The following is a 15,470-nucleotide window of genomic DNA, read 5'->3' as shown; positions in this document are numbered from 1 at the left end:
TTAGACACTGGATTTTATTCCCGAGATCAACGGACAAGTGTCGCTCTGTCTTGGTCTGCTCAAGCTGAGGCCAAATTTTCCCACAGCCAAGGGACCTTGGGAGGTCTTCTAGTCCATCCCCCTGCTAAAATAGCGAGCCTTTTTCCTGAAAAGGTGTTTTCAGATCAATTGTGACCTTGGCACCTTGCTGTTAATTAAATAAACTCGGCTTTATTGAAGATCGGTCACCCAAGATAATTCTCACATAGCTTTCTAGGCTTTCTAAACCCCCCCAGATATATCACAATTCATTTATTTTTATAATATTGCGTATATTTGAATGCTTTCACATTTTTCATGGTTTTCTTCACTGCTCAGAGTTGCCTTGCAGGTGTGTAAACCTGATAAATAAGATCTTTTCTGAGCCTGCCAGGGTTTTCAAGTTCGTTTGTTAAAAATAAATCAGCAGCAGATTGCTGTGAAATGTTGCATTGATCAAACTTCTATTTATCATCCTCCAAAACGAAACAATTTAGGGCGGCGATTGCCTCATCGCCCCTACTGATAACTTGGAAAATTGGATTCAGTTTCTCCGGGGGTTTTTCCCCTCAAAAACTAAAAAAAATAAAATAAAAAATCCGAGCCGAAAATCAGCAACTGATTATTTGCACTGACTAAGAATGAGGAGGAAGTAAGATTTCTAAAAAAACAACAACCCCGTCTTAGAATTTAAATGCAATTACAATTATGTTCTTTTTTTCTCCTCCTGCAGGCTATAGAGTAAATTAGAGGCAATTATTGCCAAGTTAAATTACTTGGCGCTTATGATTCTTTACCACCTTCTCAGTGATGGAATGGTAGGTCCAATTCTAGAAAATTCTAATTTCTAAAGCTCTAAAAAGGGAGGCATCGGCCCTGACGTACATTTGAATCAGGAACGGCAAGAACTGAATTTAAACGTTGGGAGGATTTGAAGTACCTTTGGTGATCCTGTTAAGGTTGACTTTGCATAAAATATTGATCAATTTATTATTAGTTATAGAGGAATAGGCCACCGTGTTAACAATGGCTGTGCTATTCCATTTTTTACAGAACTTCTAATAGACGTTGCTGTATTATGGACCTTGTGATAGTTATTTGGAAATTGACAAGAGTTTGCAGTTAAATATACCAGTATTTTTCTGGTTATCCCTCTACATCCTGGTTTACATATGGCACCGTACCGTAGTTTAATCCTCATTCAATAAGCCCTAGTTAGCTAAGTTTGCCTGTGCTATAAACCGTGGTTTATAAATCACCATGCTGAATTCCAAATGCTAAACCAATGACATTAAGGCTTAATGGAGTAAGATAATTTAACTTGTCAAACTTAGCTTCGTTACAGCTTATTTTTGTGCAAACAATAAAGGAATTATAGTCTGAATGTTGTAGATTAAACAGGTAGGTTTCTAATTTATTTCTTTAAGCACTGGATAGTGGTTGAGAAGTTCCTATTTTTATTTTTTTTAGAAGTACATCTTGGGGGGGGAAAAATGAACATGCGTGTGTGGCCTAAAGATCCGGACATCAAAGCTGAAAAAAAAGGGTTTAAAACTACTGGAATACGCATGAAGCTTCTGGAAAACGTGTCATTTGAAGAGAATATCAAAGAAACTGCAGAGAAATTGTAAGTTATAGTTTACCGCCTTGGTATGATTCATAGCTTCTTTTTTTTTCTCAGAGGCTCGCAAAGACAATATAGTTGTTATTATTATTATTATTATTATTATTATTATTATTATTATTATTATTATTATTATTATTATTATTTCAATTTGTATACCGCCCTTCTCCCGAAGGACTCAGGGCGGTGAACAGGGCAATACATAAAAACAAGATACAAAAATTAAAAATTATTAAAAAGTAATTAAACAGTGCCCGTAATAAATTAATACAGATTAACAGTTAAAATCCATTTATAAAATCCAACCCCGTCCCAATGCACGTGAGCATTGTTCCGCAGGGCCCGGGGGGGGGATGTTAGCTTTTGCACCCCTGAGGACTAGAAACTTAGTCTTCCGTTTTGTTTGCGCCCCTTAAGATTTACAAGGGAGGTTTTTGGCAAGCCGGCCTTATGCTGCCGGAGTCCTGGTGTCCTTTTCCTTCCTAACAAGCTGCTTGGTGACTAAACGACATTAGCTAATTAAGTTTCATTTGCTGGGAACATTTGTCTTTCTTCCCACCACCAACACGCCCCCCACCCCGGAGGAAGAGCTCCAGAGTTTTCCCATGCCAGGAGAAAAATAAGGTTAGACGTTATTCATCCAAGCTGGCTCCTTTGGTCCACTTCTTCAAAAGGCAAAAAAAAAATAATAATAAATCCCGCTGGCGCATTTAATTTCCCGCCAGCTTAAGTGCCTATTGAACTCTGCAAAGAGGTTTAATTAGATTTTTTTTCCCAGAGGCAGGGAAGGGAAATCCGCCAAAGAGCTGCCCCAAAAGGTTGACTCAGCCTTCCATCCTTCCCAGGTAGGTAAAATGAGGACCCAGATTGTTGGGGGCAATTAAGCTGACTTTGTAATAATGCCGCTTGGGGTGTGTGTGAAAGCCCTAATAAGCAGGCATATACATAGAATGAAGGCTACTGCTAAGCTTGTAAGCCGCCCTGAGTCTTCGGAGAAGGGCGGGATATAAATGGAATTAAAATAAAATAAATAAAATAAAATAAAAGGGACTCCGAAGGTCAAATTAGCCGGTACCCTTTTACGCCAGCTATCCCCTCTTTTAAGTTTTCTTCCGCCAAGGATAGGAGACGGGCGGGAGGCGGTTTTGACGGGCTGCACACCGGCCCAGAGACGCGGTGCTGGTTGGCAGGGAGGGAAAGATGGGACCTGTAGTCAGCACCGAAAAACAGGCTAAAAGTCCACTTTCCCTCCAGCAAACGGGGTTCTTGAGACCGGCCGAACGTTTGAGGCACGGCTAGGACAATCCCGGCCTCTCTTTCGGAAGCTTTTGCAGAAAGCCGCTGGGTGCAGCTGTGGACATTTTAAGTTAGGGAATCTGGGAACTTCTGGACTGGGTCAGCCCCGTTGTCTACGGAACTCCTATTTCACCCCTTGAGAGACGGGGGGGGGGAGATTTGCAAAGGAGTTGCCTTCTCTTGCACTGTCCCCACCCCACCCCACCCCACCCACTCTTATCACGACCGGCAGGTAGACTGGCCTCGAAGGAGAGGGTCTGCAGAGGGCACCCAGCCAGGACTCGAACTCAGCCCTTGCGCAGCTTTAATTCCTTGGCTGCCTCGGGGAAGCAATTAAGAGTCATTCTGTGCTTCCCTCTCGGGCTGAGCAGTTGTTCTCTGCCTACTCACACATGGCACGGGGTGGTGGGTGGATTTACCGGGGAGGGGGAGAGGAAAACGGGGATGGTGCCGATGTTTCTTTCCCCGCCACCCCACCCCACCCCCCGACTTCTTCTAAAGAACAATTCATCTCCACCTCTGCTCGTTTTATTTTGAGAATTGCAGATTACTCTGCGGAGGACAAAGGGGTCAAAAAAACACGCAGGAGCTAAGCGGCTTTTCCTCAAGGCTTTATAACTCCGTAGTTATCAGTGAAAATGGAGCTTCTCTGGACAGGGGCAGGCTACCTTAAAGGCCGGCGTTTTTTGGAAATTTCGCTTCCGTTTTGGGAGGCGATGAGGCTGATAGTCAAGCACGGTCTCGGCGGCGGACCTGGTCGTCTTCAGATAAGGAAATGTCTTATAAAGTCCAGAGAGAGAGAGTTTGGACACCGGATTTTATTGCAGAGAGCAATGGACGAGTGTCGCTCAGTCTTGGTCTGCTGAAGTGTAGGAAACCTGTGATATTTCCACCTTAGGCTCACATAAAATGGCGCAGGTCTGGCTCAGGGCAGAGACAAGTTTTCAGATGACCTTGCTACGTGCAGACGGACACCCGTTGGAACACGTACAAGAAAGTAACACATACAAGATAGTTACAGGAACAAAGACATTCCATGCAGAAACGTAGCTAATTTATAACCTTAAGATACCTGCTTGATGTATAGTTGAAATGCAACCATTTGTAAACATAAGATAATTGCTTGCTGCATAACTAAAATGTAACCATTTAACTGCTTGTTGCTTGTGCTGACTTTGTAACCTATGTTAACTTGCTGACTTTGTAACCTATGTTAACTTGCTGACTTTGTAACCTATGTTTCCAATAAAAGAGAGCTTAGGACTTCAGTCTGGGCCCTCATCCCGAGAACACTCAGAGAGACGTGTCCTCACTCATTGGCAAGTCATGAGGAGCCCGCCGGGTGCGAAAAACCCACAACTGGTGACCCCGACGTGATTCTGCGGAATACGTCTTCAGCCGTCCATTCCCGATGGTGGCTAATTCAACCTGGCTGCTCTCAAGCAGCAGGTTCCCATCAACCTGGCTGTTCTCAAGCAGCAGGTTCCCTTCAACCCGGCTGCACAGCAGCGGGTTCCCAGCAACCCGACGTGATCCACCGCGAGTGGATACGTCTCTGACGGTCTCCATACTCATCGCCTGGAATAGGCTGTGCACCCGATCTCGCCTCGTGAAGACGACGATCCATTCGTGAGTATGGGGAACAAATTTTCTAAGCAACAGGCAGCGCATCTGAAAGAGCTTGAGGAAATAGTCAGAACTTCTAATATTTTACTTAAGAGTAGTGGCAAACAATTGCCAGCAGTTTCAAAAAAGGAGTTGATTGCTTTAATGGAATATGTTTGGGAAAATACTCCGGCTTATCCGGAAAAGGGCTCGTTGAAAACAGGGACTTGGAGAAAAATTGGAGAATGGCTCCATGAACCTCCTCGAGCACCTCCAAAAATGTTAACAACCTGGCGAGTCTTAATGGAATGTTTGTTGATTCACGAAAAGGGACTTAAAGAAGCCTTTTCCGTTTCTCCGGCTCCCCCTCCTTATGAGGAACCTATTCAGCCGGGAGAAACTAAGCAGGGCACCTCAGCTGCGGCTCCCAGTGCCCCTCAGGCTCAGCCAGAAGCAATTAACAATTATCCTAGAGAAGGAATGGTGGCAAATGCTGTTAGACAGGCCGCCCGATCAGGACAGCTAACATTGGAAGATTTGTCTTGCTATCCAGTAAACATCTAACCAGCCCTGGCAGCTGGAGGAACTGGAAGTCCATTGCACACATGATACTGACACCTTCACAATATGTAGTTTGGGAATCTGAGTATAAAAAAGAAATAGAGAAAAAAATTCTTGCTGGATTACCTCAAGGAGTAAATAGGGCTCAATTATTTGGCACAGGACAATTCGTTACAAATGACCAACAGGCTCAAAGCCCAAGGGAGGCTTTTAATTTGATACAGGAAGGGGCTTTAGCAGCTTTCCGCAAGATAGATGATCCTCACGGAAAAGCTAAAATGTCTTTTGCAAAGGTTTATCAAGGTCCCAATCAGGCTTATTCAGACTTTGTGGATGGACTGCAGGAAGAAAATACAAGGCAAATAGACAATGAATATGCCCGAAATGAACTCCTGTTAAAATTGGCTTATGTGGGGCTTGAAAGAGCCTCTTGGGGCGAGCTGTTCTCAGTAAAGTCCAGGGGCGCGCCTGTTGATTTCAACTGCCTGGACCTGCCTGAGATCTAGCTAGCTCTCTGGATTATTGTTTTGGCCTAAAACCCCAAATTGATATGTGTGTTTTGTTCTGTTTTAAATAAATGTTGTCTTAATATATCTGTGTATATATGTCTGTCTGTGTTGTTCTGTGTTATTTCCAAGACTTGGAAGAGGGTCAAAATCCTCTCTGATAACACCAAACAAAAAGGCCTTATTTAACAATGTATGGTTTGTCTGGAGAAAGTATGAAATGGAATTTTTGTATGTGAAATTGTTTATGCAAGCAGTCAGAATGGAAGTGAATGAGTTAAATTGCTGATATGTAAATGTGAGTGTGTGTGAAAGGAACAGTAAACTGCAGATTTTAAAAGCCATGGATGATGTGTGAGAGAAAATGCATGTAAAGGAGAGCAAACTATTTTTATTTTTTATTTTTTTGGTGGTGAGATTTTTGTAAAGTTTCTTTTACCCCCCCCCCAACCCTGCTGTGTTACTTTAAGAGTGAGAAAGGGAGAGACAGCCAGAAGAAGGGGGGGTGGCTGGTCCTTTTAACCATTTTTTTTTCTCTGCTTAGAATTCCAGTCTGAGAAAGGGGGGTGGATGTGAAACTTGATGCCCACTCTTGCAGTTTCAGCTTGCAATTTTGTTTACTCGAAAGAGGAGAGATTATTTGTTGGACAAGTTTTTGGAATTCTTTGAGTTTTAGTTAAACATCACCCAAAAGAAATTACTCTGATCTTTTTGTGGAGTTGTTTTTTGTTTTTGTTTTTGTTTTGTTTTTGATGTTTTTGTGTCTGTGTGCAGGACACATTGATAGAAGGTGATATCTGGGAGAATTTCCCTCCCTTAATCAGCACTAGCCTGTGGATTTTATACCTTACAACAGGCTCTGAGATTGTTAATACAGGAAAGGGGGAACATATACACTGACTCCAAATATGATTATTGAATCTTCAATACTTTTGGAGAAAAGAAATGTAGAGCATTGATTAATAGCTAAGAGAAATAGTTGGCTCATGCAAAAGTTGATAGAAGCTGTGGAAGCAGAAAAGACAGAAGTTAGGCCAGAATGGCATAAGGGCAGTGAATGAATGGATATAGAAGGGAGAAACAGAAAAGTGGTTTTTAAGTTGGTTTGCACAGATTTGTGAATTGCATGCATGAATTGTATGCCTTAACACAAGCCTTAGAATGCTGAAGGAACAAGAATGTACTATAGAAATATGGATAGGGAGAAACATGGGAAGTAGACGAAAGTGAGAGGTAGATGTTGCATGATGGGAGTCGGATGTTGCTATTGTTTAACCAATTGAAAACTTTTGGAGTGGATTCATTTATCCCATACGCCCAAAGTTTCTGTTTTAACCAGAGAAGCACAATTGGCTCAACTGATTTTTAAAATTCGTCACCGAACGAAAGCCTTGATTGGGCTGGAGATAGATACTCTTTTTGTGCCTATGTCTTTGCAGATTTGGGAATCATTTTTTCAAACCTCCAGTGAATTGCAATTTTCCTTAGCTGATTGGCATGGCAAGGTTTCTTGCCACCCACCACCCGATTATTGTTTGCAAATTGTTCGCACTGTACCCATTGACTGGTTGTCACCCTTGTCTCCTCACCCCCTACATTCGGCTGTTACAGTTTTTGCAGATGGGAGCAAGGAGTGTGGCGCCTGTGCCTGGTTGGAAAATGGTCAATGGATAACCAAGCACACAACACCCCAGCGGTCAGCTCAAAAAGCTGAATTGGCTGCTTCAATTTTGGCCTGTCAAATTTTTTCATTTCAACCTTTGAATCTTATTGTGGATAGCTTTTATGTTTATCACACAATTCAAGTGATTTATGGATCTTATTTATCCCCATCCATTCAACCAGATTTGTTACAACTTTTTTTAACCTTGCAAAATTTGCTTTTTGAACGCCAACATCCTGTTTTTGTTGCTCACATTCGTAGTCATCAGCCTTTTCCAGGTTTTTTGCAAGAGGGAAACACTGTTGCAGATCAGGCTGCCTCCAGACCTTCGGCCTGTTCCTTGCAACCCCTCACCCCCTGGGAAAGTCATTCATATTTTCATCAAAATTCCAAAGCTTTGCAAAAGCAGTTTGGCATTACCGCTGCAGAAGCTATTGCAATTCGCCAACAATGTCCAACCTGCAGCCAACAAGCCACTGCAATCCCTATGGGTGTCAATCCAAGGGGATTGGAGCCTTGCCAAATTTGGCAAATGGATGTTACACAATATGCACCATTTGCCCCATGGAAGTATTTGCATGTTTCAATTGATACTTTTTCAGGATTCATCATGGCTACCCCCCAAAGGGGAGAAGCCACCAAACATGTCGTTCATCATTGTATTCGGACCTTTGCAGTGCTGGGATGTCCAAAAGTACTTAAAACAGATAATGGCCCTGCTTATAGCAGTCAAGCCATGGCAGAATTTTGTCATTATTGGCAAATAACACACAAATTTGGAATTCCATATAATAGCCAAGGCCAAGCCTTGGTGGAAAGGGCTAACCAAACCTTGAAACATGCTTTAGATCGCTATAAAAATCAGAACGGGGGAAAACGAAGCCCCAACCTCCCAGCAGTGCAAGAAACTCTTAACCTTTGCCTCTACACTCTAAACTTTTCAAACTTGACTGGCCATCCCTTAACCACAGCTGCAGAGCGGCATTTTTCTTCTTCTTCTTCTTCTTCAGATCTCCCTAAGCCACAGGTTTGGTACCGACAACTTCCAGACCTAACTTGGCAAGGCCCTGCAGACCTTATCACCTGGGGCAGAGGCTACGCTGCAGTCCAACTGCCAGACAAAGTGCTGTGGATCCCTGGTCGCCATGTTCGCCCATATCATGCCTCCACAAAAACAACTACGGACCCCGCTAAAGATGACAGCATGGTTTGTGACTTTTTTCAGCCTTGCTCTAACACCACTGCCTGATGCCACTAAAGCACAATTCCATCTGAAAGCTTACCCCAGACGTCAACTCCACTTTACCAGCTATCCCATCCTGTTCTTTACACCTTTGACATTGCTTCCAGTCAAAAATGACTCTTTTCACACTGTTTTTGCCCATCGCATGGACCCAGAAGGAACAACCTGTTGTCAACAACAAGTCTATGGTCATTTATCATCATCATCCATGTCGAGTTTTGCTTCAACTTATTGTTAGCCCCAGGACCACTGGCTTCTATTATTTATTGTCAAGGTTTCAGTAGAGGACGCCAATTTAAAGACTGGGTAGAACTTGCTTCCATTGATAACTTTGCTAAACCTCCCCTCTCCCAGGACTTGTTTGTTTACACGCATCGTTATAAGACCAAGGCAAGACAGATGAACATGTATAAAGCTTTGTCCCGGCGTCAACGTTCCGCTGATACTCAGACTGAGGGACAATGTGAACTCTGTATGGTTACCACCAAGCTAGGTACAACAATAACCAAAATATTTATATTATGCAAAATCGCTTGGCCCTGGACTATCTCTTAGCTAAAGAAGGGGGGGTATGTGGAAAATTTAATCTTACAAATTGTTGCATTGAAATTGATGACAGTGGGAAAGTGATTCAGGAGATCACAGATAGAATGATTAAAGTAGCTCATGTTCCTGTTCAAACATGGAATGGTTTTAACTTTCAGGAATTATTTGGCTCCTGGTTTCCCAAATTACCTGGTTTGCAAGCTATTGTAGCTTTAATTAGTATGATTGCTTTAGGATGTATTATTTTGCCTTGTATTTTACCTATTTTTGTTAGAACTATCTCTAATAGCATTTCATTTATAGCAGAGCAACGTGCCATCAAGCATGTAAATGCCTTGTGGGAAAGAAAATATCAGTTATTGCCTCAAGAAGACCTTGAGTCAGATACTACGGACCGCGCCATTGAAAAGGCCTCCTTCGTATTAGACACAGATGGCGAGGAGGGCCAAAAGAAAGCCTTATGCTTAGCAACGGAATGCACCACATCTCTGTCCTCCTGAGCCCTTTGGGTCAAAAAACAAAAAAGGAGGAGATGTAGGAAACCTGTGATATTTCCACCTTAGGCTCACATAAAATGGCGCAGGTCTGGCTCAGGGCAGAGACAAGTTTTCAGATGACCTTGCTACGTGCAGACGGACACCCGTTGGAACACGTACAAGAAAGTAACACATACAAGATAGTTACAGGAACAAAGACATTCCATGCAGAAACGTAGCTAATTTATAACCTTAAGATACCTGCTTGATGTATAGTTGAAATGCAACCATTTGTAAACATAAGATAATTGCTTGCTGCATAACTAAAATGTAACCATTTAACTGCTTGTTGCTTGTGCTGACTTTGTAACCTATGTTAACTTGCTGACTTTGTAACCTATGTTAACTTGCTGACTTTGTAACCTATGTTTCCAATAAAAGAGAGCTTAGGACTTCAGTCTGGGCCCTCATCCCGAGAACACTCAGAGAGACGTGTCCTCACTCATTGGCAAGTCATGAGGAGCCCGCCGGGTGCGAAAAACCCACACTGAAGCAGTGGCTAAATTTGCCCACATCGTCGTGCTGCCCTCTTGTGGCTTACCCAGAGATTTGCGCTTCTATCTAAAGCAGGGGTCTTCAAACTTGGCCCTTTCATGACTTGTGGACTTCACCTCCCAGAATTCCTCAGCCAGCATGCCTGGCCGAGGAATTCTGGGAGTTGAAGTCCACAAGTCATAAAAGGGCCAGGATGGAAGACTCCTGATCTAAAGGATGTGAAACTGCCCTATAGTTATAATTGATACCTGGTCTGCAGGCTGGGTGTTTTCCCAGGAGCCGCATCTGATTTTTAGAAATCGGCCACCAGGGGCCATGCCTTGCCTTCCCCCTAGCCTTTTCCACCAAAGTCCTTCGGGAGAAGGGTGGTATATAAATCAAATAAATAATAATTAATAATAATAAAATTGGCGGCGCTGTTCGGCTGGCCCCTCCAAAATAAATGTTTGTAACCTCTTTCTTCGGCACCCCCGGGGTGCTTAATTTGTTCCGAGGGGGGGGGTGCAGTTGGCAGCATCGCACAGGGAGACTAATAAAGGTAAAGGTAAAGGTTCCCCCGCACATGCGTGCTAGTCGTTTCCGACTCTAGGGGCCAGTGCTCATCTCTGTTTCAAAGCTGAAGAGCCGGCGTTTGTCCGAGGACGTCTCCGTGGTCATGTGGCCGGCATGACTAGATGCCAAAGGCGCACAGAACGCTGTTACCTTCTCACCATAGTGGTCCCTATTTTTCTACTTGCATTTTTACGTGCTTTCGAACTGCTAGGTTGGCAGAAGCTGGGACGCGTAACAGGCGCTCGCTCTGCTACGCGGCACTCGGGATTCGACCCGCCAAACTGCCGACCTTCTGATCGACAAGCTCAGCGTCCTAACCCACTGAGACTAATAGCAGGGCCTAATTAGAAAAGGAAAGTCATCCCCAAAATGTGGACTCACGCAGAATCCAGCAGCTTTCTCCACGTACAGTAGAAAGTGGATGCGCAACGGAAGCTCTTGAATTTGGGAAGAAAGCAACGGTTTCCAAATTAATACACAGATGCACACAACACCCCCATTAAGAAAGGTTTCGTTCGCAGCCTTTGTTAAAGCTGCAGGAAAAAAATTCATCTCTCATTTCTCTCTCTCTCTCTCTCTCTCTCTCTCTCTCTCTCTCTCTCTCTCTCTCTCTCTCTCTCTCTCTCTCTCTCTCTCTCTCTCTCTCTCTCTCTCTCTTTCTCTCTCTCTCTTTGTCCAATTCTCCTTCAATGCAATACAATGAGAAACTGCTTTTGGCTGTCTATTTTTCTTAAACAAGGAGAAAACCTCGATTAAATGCTCATTCAGTCGGACTTGGGACCCTTGCAGTTCTACTAGTTCTATAACGTGCCCATTGCAGAGCTCGCTATGCTAAGTCCGAAACACACCATTAGAGAAATTTGAAAGCTCACTGAAAATGGGGCAGAAAAACAGAAGCCGCGTGGGTAAGCAGGAAGAAAACGGGTACGGACCCAGAGTTAATCTAATTTTCCACGGCCTCGGACAGATGCAGTGGTCACGGTACCCATGCCTAGCAAGTGAAGGGAAATTTTGGAAATATCCCTGTCTCTCTGAGCGTGCGCGGAGTTAATTCATCCCTCCGGATGCGTTAGTTCCCCAGGACAAATCAATGGTCATTCCCCAGCCCATTTCTGCTCCTGGGAATAACGCTGTTCGTCGTATTTACCTGTTGAATTTGTTCACCGGTGGGCTTGTTGGTGAGGGACGCCACCTGGAGGGCCTGTTTCCGCGCCGCCAGCAGGATCCGGCAGTAGGTGAACAAGATGGCCACCGCGGGGAGGAAGAAGGTCAGGCCGGACGCGATGAGGGCATAAGGCAAGCTGACCAGCAGACGGCACTGCTCCTCTTCCAGCTGCAGGGTGGCGTTGAGCGGGTGGCGGTCAAACTCCATCTTGTGCCAGCCCATTTTGATGGGCAGGAAGGACACCAAGGCGGCCAGCGTCCAGGTGGCCAGGATGAGCCAAAAGGCCCGGCCGGAGGTCATCCGCAACTTGTACTTGAGCGGCGAGATGATCAGCAGGTAGCGGTCCAGGCTGATGACGCACAGGTTGAGAATGGAGGCGCTGGTGCACATGACGTCGAAGGAGAACCAGACGGAGCAGAAGGCGCCGTCCAGCACCCAGCGCCCGTAGAGCTGGTTCAGCATGGCGGGCGGCATGACCACCAGGCCCACCATCAGGTCGGAGAGGAAGAGAGAGACCAGGAAGAAGTTGGACGTGTTGCGCAGAAAGCGCTGGCTGAAGATGAGAAGGATGAGGGCGAAGTTGCCCACCATGGTCAGGAGGATGACGAAGCAGAGGAAGGCTGCTGTCCAGGCACTGCCCCGCAGCCGAGGCTCCTGCCCCATCAGGCTGGCATTGAGGCTCTCCGGCTGACCATCCATGGGAGTGGGGGGGGAGTGGCAGCCTGGGCATAGAGAAGACGGCGCGCCAGGCTAAGCGATGGCTGAGCTGTCTGGCTCTTTCACTCTTCCTTGCTAGGAAACTGGGCACCCTCCCCACTCTCCATTCATTGGGGCATCCCCACCATCCCTAATCCTGGCCGGCTGGCAGCCCTTCCCCATCGCCTACCTGTAGAGCGTCGGATTCTCTCAAGAGAAGGAAAAAATACGAGGAGAGAGGCAAAGCAGCGGCGGCGGCAGCTGCAATCTCTCTCGCCTTCTCTGCCTGCCCGGCGTGCCTTGCCAGGCTGGCGGGTTGGCGTCGCAAGTGCCTCTCCCCTTTCCCTTCTGGAGGAGCGCGGAGGCCTCCCTGGAGACGCAGAGCAGGGATCTTTTTCGGCAAGCCACGCGGTGGGGAGCCGAGCAGCTGGTGTGCCGAAGAAGGAAGGAAGGAGAGTCAATCTGGACTTTTTGGCTGGCTGTCGCTCGCTTGCTCGGAACAGTTCGGCAGGGCGACAATGCTGTGGGCGGAGGGTGGGAGCGAGCGAATTGGGGCTGGGGGCTCTGCCCATCCAAGCGTGCTGCTTGGGGAGCAGCGGCCAGGGAATTTGGAGAGCGAGGAGCACGCCGGGCCAATGACGCCAGGCATAAAAATTAAAAGTAGGGAATAGGCGTGATTTGGCCAGGCTTCTTTTGCCGGCGGCCAGGTGTGCCTCTGGGCACGTGGTGGATGCTTAGGGAGGCCAAGATCTCCTTTGCCCCCTCAGGTGGGCAGTTGGACGTTTAAACGCTCCCCTAAATTCAAGACAGATAATTGCGTTTTTGTTTCTGAGAGAGAGCTTCCATGTGCAACAGAAGGAAAACCCTAATTTTTCTTGAAGTTAGACGCATGAGGTATGCTGAAGTGTGGAGCTGCCTCGTCCAGTGATTGTCTACCTGTGGATAATTTTGGATTGTGGGCCGCTTGAGTGCATTTTGCTAGCGGTGGCCTGGGCCTTGATGGGATCCAGCCAGCCCATCATTCCCCATTTGGTACTTGGCCTGTGCTTCCTCCTCTTCCTCCTCCTTCTCCTCCTCCTCCTCTTCCTCACCAGCAGCCCCCGCCCCCGTGCTCTCTTTCTAACTACAAGCAGCCCTCAACTTACAACACCATTGAAAAAAAGTGACTTACGGCCGTTTTCACACTTACGACCATTGCAGCATCACCGCCCCCCCCAGTCACGTGACCAAAACTCAGAGGCTCGGCAACCGACATGTACTTGCGACGGTTGCAGCATCCCGGGGTGTGTGTGTGTGTGTGTGTGTGTGTGTGTCTCTGTGTCAGTCATGCGATCCCGTTTTGCGGCCTTACCGACCGGCAAACTCAGCGGGGAAAGCCTGATTCACTTCATAACCGCGTTACTAACTTAAAACAACTGCAGTGACTCAGTTAACGACGGCGGCAAGAAAGATCGTAAGATGGGGCAAAACTCACTTCGCAGAAACGTTGGCTCAGTTGCGGCCGTTCCGCGGAGGATTGCCTGTACAGACCTGAACCCGCAGCCTTTCCATCCGCTGTTTTGCAAAAAAAAAAACCTTTGCAAGAGACAGAAGCCTCAGCGGGGAGGGAGGGGGGCCAGCAAGCTACTGGGCCCCCCTCCTTTTGGAGACAATTCACGGAGAAGCATTCCTATTTAACAAGGTGTTTAACCAGCAGGGTCTAACCTGCTGAGATATTTTTTTTTCCCCCACCCACACAAAAGTCTCAAAAATAGTCCTTTTTTTCCCTGTGAAGCAAAGAACCAATTATCTCACTGGCTTTCGATGGTTTTCTGCATTTCTGCAGCCGGCTGGACCGTGCAAAACGCAGGAGACTATTTTGACTCTCCTACCATTTTGCTATCTTCTAAGAGAGGGGGGTGTGTATGTGAAAAAAATTGCACATTTTGCAGAGTGCAATTTTCCCCTTCTCCAGATTCTTTAAAAAAAAAACTTTGGTTTTTATTTTAAAATGCATTCAGCCTATTTTGTATTTTGGTATTTTAGTATTTATTGCCCTGTTCACCGCCCTGAGTCCTTCGGGAGAAGGGCGGTATACAAATAAAATTATTATTATTATTATTATTATTATTATTATTATTATTATTATTATTATTATTATTATTATTATTATTATTATTATTATTATTATTATTATTATTATTATTATTATTATTATTATTATTATTATTATTTGACTCCTCGTGGGTCTGTGTGAACAGCGTCCCGGAAAATTTTCACTTACTTCTATGGAATGTCGTGAATTTGGGGGGAAAAACGGAGACTTTGGTGTTTCAAAGTGGGATTTCTCTGCTGCAGCCGCCACATTTTGGAGTCCTTGTTCCGGTGCCTCCAAAGGAACCCACAAATTGCTTTGTTAAAAAGAAAAAAAAGCAAGGTCGAGGACTGCAAAAGTTCAATCTAATTTATTTAAGGTGATGTTGGCAGAGGCGACAACTACATAGGTAAAAAAAAATATACAGTGGGTGTGCATGAGTGAATGCCTCCGAAGCTTCCCTGGCTTAGGAAATAGAAGGGCGGGTTTGTGCAAGGCCCTTTTGTAAGCTCTGTGTTCAAGATTTAAGACAAAAACGTCGAGAGAGAGAAAAAACGACCGTCTTTTCGGACACCACACAGCCCAGGTCCGTTCCGAAGGAATGCCAACGCCTGCAAGCAAGCAGAAGGATTTCATTCTTATTTTGGGTGGGCTCATGTGGTTCAAAATGGCCAAGAGCAAACAAGTTGAAATTCCTCTTTCTTCCCTCTCGTTTCCCAGAAAAATCCCAGATGTTCTCCGCGCCTTGGTTGGCTTGCTAAAGTGCTACTTGGAAGTAAAGTCTGATCTGGAAGACCAGAAATGGAGGGTTAAACACAGGGGACCCGGGGCAGGAATTCAACCTGCTGTAAGACGGGGACTGTCGGCTTCTAAAACGTGGCTGGGTTTTC

The 15,470-nt window shown here is 45.5% G+C and overlaps 1 protein-coding gene across 1 annotated transcript in view; it reads right to left on the bottom strand.

Annotated features, from left to right (window-relative positions):
* HTR6 (5-hydroxytryptamine receptor 6) overlaps nt 1-12,509 on the bottom strand; it is a gene marked incomplete at its 5' end in the record, with an annotated part of 18,997 nt that extends 6,488 nt beyond the window's left edge. The window contains one exon of the mRNA XM_081341100.1: nt 11,793-12,509. Within this exon, the coding sequence (XP_081197226.1) occupies nt 11,793-12,509 (717 nt within the window). The remainder of the gene's footprint in view (nt 1-11,792) is intronic.
* Nucleotides 12,510-15,470: the final 2,961 nt, after the last annotated feature.

The sequence above is a fragment of the Vipera berus genome, assembly GCF_964194415.1.
Source record: "Vipera berus genome assembly, chromosome: 17".
NCBI lineage: Eukaryota > Metazoa > Chordata > Lepidosauria > Squamata > Viperidae > Vipera > Vipera berus.
The sequence above is the reverse complement of the archived record's forward strand: the minus strand, read 5'-3'. Positions and strand labels throughout refer to the sequence as shown.